At 48.4% G+C, this 4,046-nt stretch overlaps 1 protein-coding gene across 1 annotated transcript; it reads left to right on the top strand.

Moving 5' to 3' along the window:
- The first annotated feature begins 2,854 nt into the window (after positions 1-2,854).
- On the top strand, positions 2,855-3,643 carry LOC112503821. The gene has a single exon (XM_025107813.1). It carries the CDS (start codon positions 2,855-2,857, stop codon positions 3,641-3,643), a length of 789 nt encoding a protein of 262 aa, XP_024963581.1.
- Positions 3,644-4,046: the final 403 nt, after the last annotated feature.

The raw sequence follows: 4,046 nt of genomic DNA, 5'->3' as shown, positions 1-4,046 counted from the left end.
GAGGTTGACCCTCTTGATCAGGATGACCTTCTGGATGAGGATGATATGATCGAGGTTTAGTCGGATGATGGCGACACCGCCCGATTTGTTGCCCGTGATCTTCCTATCCCCCAGGTTGATTCCTTGTCCCCTCAGGAGCCCGAGCAGATGGACTCCACCTCCTCCCCTGTTTCCCAATGTTGAGTGTTGCCTCTTGGAATACCCGTGGTCTCTGCAACCTCTCCCATCAGAGWGCTGTGAGAGATCTCGTTCGGGAATCCAATCTTCATATATGTGCTGCTCTTGAGTCGCGTGCTTCTGTGTCTTCTCTTCCTTCTATCTGTGAGCGTGTTTTTCGGTCTTGGACCTGGGCTTCTAATGGCTCCATGTGCCTTAGAGGAACTCGTATCATTGTTGCGTGGAACCCTGTCCATGTCGACATGATGCTCTTAAATGCCACCGATCAGGTGATGCATTTTCAGGTTAAGATCCGTGATTCCTCTAAGATTCTCTTTCTTTCTGTTGTTTATGCGGATAATTACCATATCGCCCGTCGCCAGTTATGGGCTTCTCTTAAGGGCCATAAGCATGTCGTTAAGGACACCCCATGGTTTATCATGGGAGATTTCAATGTTGCCCTTGACCCTAAGGACAGCTCTTCTGGCATATCGGGCCCAAATCGTGGTATGGATGATTTTCGTCAGTGTGCCCGACATCTTGAGGTGGAGGATGTCAATTACAAGGGTCTGTTCTTTACTTGGACTAAAAACCCCAATGGTACGAGAGGTCTTCTTAAAAATATTGACCGTGTCTTAGGCAATTCTCATTCCCTTTCCCGTTTCCCTTCTGCTTCTGTTGTCTTTCTTCCTTATCGGTCTTCGGATCATAGCCCGGCGGTTCTTACTCTTCCGGCTAGCTCTCCTCGTAAACCCAAACCCTTCAAGTTCCCCAATCTTCTTACGTATAAAGAGCCTTTTCTGAATGTTGTGTCCTCTCATTGGCACCCTGATCTTGTTGGTCGTGAGATGTATAAGATTTCTCAAAATCTTAAAAATCTCAAAGGGCCCCTCTGTAAGATGCTTAGTGATCAGGGTAATCTTCATTCTAAAGTTGCTAAGTTACGGCTTGAGCTTGACAGGGTCCAAATTGCGCTGGATAGGGATCCTGAAAATGGGGCCCTCCGAGAGGAACACTGTGGGTATTTATCTGCCTACAATAGTGCCTGCCTCGATGAGGAACGGTTCCTGAAGCAAAAAGCCAAGATCAATTGGCTCCGTGAAGGAGACCAAAATTCTTCTTTCTTTCATAAGTCTGTCAAGAGTCGTATCAGCAAGAATCGCATTGATACCATTCAAAATGCTGACGGTCTCTGGGTCTCTAATATTGAGGTCCCCAACCTCTTTGTCTCTCATTTTGAAAACTTCCTTGGTACTGCTCATCCCTCCCTTCCTATTCATAACCTTGCCTTCCTCTTCTCCAATAAGCTTAATGACAATCAAGCCGCCATGATGCTTGCTCCTGTTACTGACTCCGAAATCAAGCAGGCCCTTTTCCAGATGGGAGATGATAAAGCTCCGGGGCCTGACGGTTTCACCTCCAAATTTTTCAAAGCCGCTTGGAGTATTGTCGGTAGGGATGTGTGCTCCGCCGTTCGTGAATTCTTCAGGAATGGTGAGATCTTAAAGTCTATCAATAGCACCATTCTCGCCCTTATCCCCAAGACGGATGCCCCGTCTCATGTCACTGACTTTCGGCCTATCGCTTGCTGTAATGTCATTTATAAAATCATTAGCAAGATCATAGCTGATCGTATTAAGAATCACCTCTCCTCTCTGGTTGACCTCAACCAGTCTGCTTTTATCCCGGGTCGGCTCATTACTGATAATGTTCTTCTTGTTCAGGAGCTCATGCGCGGCTATCATAAGCATCGGGGCCCTCCCCGCTGTGCCTTTAAAGTTGATATCCAAAAGGCTTATGATACCGTTGATTGGCATNTGCCTTTAAAGTTGATATCCAAAAGGCTTATGATACCGTTGATTGGCATTTCCTTCGCACTGCCCTCTTCGGCTATGGTTTTCCCCTTACCATGATTAAATGGATTATGTCATGTGTTTCCACGGCCTCTTACTCGGTCAGTATTAATGGAAACCTCCATGGCTACTTCAAGGGTGGCCGTGGCCTTAGGCAGGGGGATCCTCTTTCCCCTTATCTCTTCACCCTGGTCATGGAGGTCCTCAACCTCTTGACCAAAAGAAAAATTCGTGAAACGGGCACCTTCTCCTATCACCGGAATTGTGAGGAGCAGAATATCACCCATCTCTGCTTTGCTGATGATCTCCTCATTTTCTGTCATGGTGATAGTGACTCTGCCCGGGTCATAAAGGAATCCCTTGATGAATTTTCGAGTGTGTCGGGTCTCTTTCCGAGTCCGGCCAAATGTGAAGCCTTCTATTGTAATGTTGGCCAGCACACCAAGGAGTCCATTCAATCTATCACCCAGTTTCCGGAGGGTTCCCTCCCTGTGCGTTATCTCGGTGTCCCTCTCATTACCACTCGTCTCTATCACAGGGACTGTAAGGGTCTTATTGACAAGGTCAACTCCAGGCTTAATGACTGGAAGAATAAGTCTCTCTCTTTTGCCGGTAGACTGCAGCTTATTCTCTCGGTCCTGTCCTCGATGCAGATCTATTGGGCCTCTATTTTTGTGCTTCCGATTTCCATATCTAAAGAGATTGAGAAGCTCATGCGGGGCTTTCTGTGGTGCCATGGTGAGCTTAAAAGGGGGAAAGCTAAGGTCTCCTGGAAGACTGTCTGCCTCCCCAAGTCTCAAGGCGGGCTGGGTATCAAGAGCCTTGCCACCTGGAATATTGCCCTTATGGCCTCCCACACATGGCGTCTCCTTACCAATAGGGACTCGCTCTGGGTTAAATGGATCCACTCCTACAGGCAGAAAGATCGTAACTTCTGGGATGCCCCGATACGCAGTGATGTGGGTTGGGGCTGTAGGAAGATCCTTGGGATGAGGGAAAAGATTAGAGACTTCATTGTCTCCCAGATTGGTGATGGCGCGTCCACGTCTGCCTGGTATGATAACTGGCATCCGGCTGGCCCTCTCTACCGGCTTATCTCCCCCCGTAATATTCTCAATTCCAATCTTTCTCTCTCTGCTTCTGTCAGAGATATTGTGTCCCAGGGCAATTGGACGTCTCCTCTCCTGAGGGACAATTCAAACCCTTCTMTYCGTGTCTCTCCCCTCCCCGTTCTTTCTTCGACCACCCCTGATAAGCTCCTCTGGAGAACTCGGGATGGCCGTCTTACTTCTTTCTCTGTCCGTGAGGTATGGCTCTCCCTTCGTCCAAATGAGCCTGATGTCTCCTGGCATCATATGGTCTGGTTCTCCCAAAGCATCCCTAGACATGCCTTCATTCTGTGGGTTGCTCTCAAGCAGCGTCTCAAGACGCACGATAAACTCCGGTTCTGGGAGGCCCATGCTGACCTGTCATGTGCTTTCTGTCAGAACGGGCCTGATTCGCATTCGCATCTTTTCTTTGAGTGCCCGTTCCCTAATATGGTCTGGAATGGCTTAAAAGCCAAGCTGAACCTCAACGGTATCCCGGATATCTGGGCTGATATTATCGGTTTGTTTCAGCAAGTCACCAAATGAAAGACCTTATGGTTTATCATACGTCGCTTAGTGCTTGCTGCGACCGTCTACCACCTGTGGCAAGAAAGAAATAACCGCATCTTCAAAAGCAAAAGAAGATCGCATTTTGCGGTGGGTAAGACTATTACTGATGATGTCCGTTCCAGGCTTCTTAGCCTGTCTTTCAAACCCTCCCTTAATGTTGACCGGACTCGGCTTGTTTGGAGCCTTCCTTAGCCGTCCTTTTCTTTGTGCTTTTTGTCTATTTGTGTGAGCTCTTCTGCTCTCCTGGTTTTTCTTGGTGTGGTCTAGGGTGTGCCTTTTTTTAGGCCCCTTTTCCTGCCCCTGTGGTGTCCCCCGTTGCTTCCCGGTCTTGGCTTGACCGGGCCCCTCCCTTGTGGTCGGCTTCTGTCTGTCTCTCTTC

Source organism: Cynara cardunculus, unplaced genomic scaffold, assembly GCF_001531365.2.
Source record: "Cynara cardunculus var. scolymus isolate 2C unplaced genomic scaffold, CcrdV1 Un_Scaffold_3931, whole genome shotgun sequence".
Taxonomy (NCBI): domain Eukaryota; kingdom Viridiplantae; phylum Streptophyta; class Magnoliopsida; order Asterales; family Asteraceae; genus Cynara; species Cynara cardunculus.
This window is presented reverse-complemented; position numbering and strand designations above follow the sequence as displayed.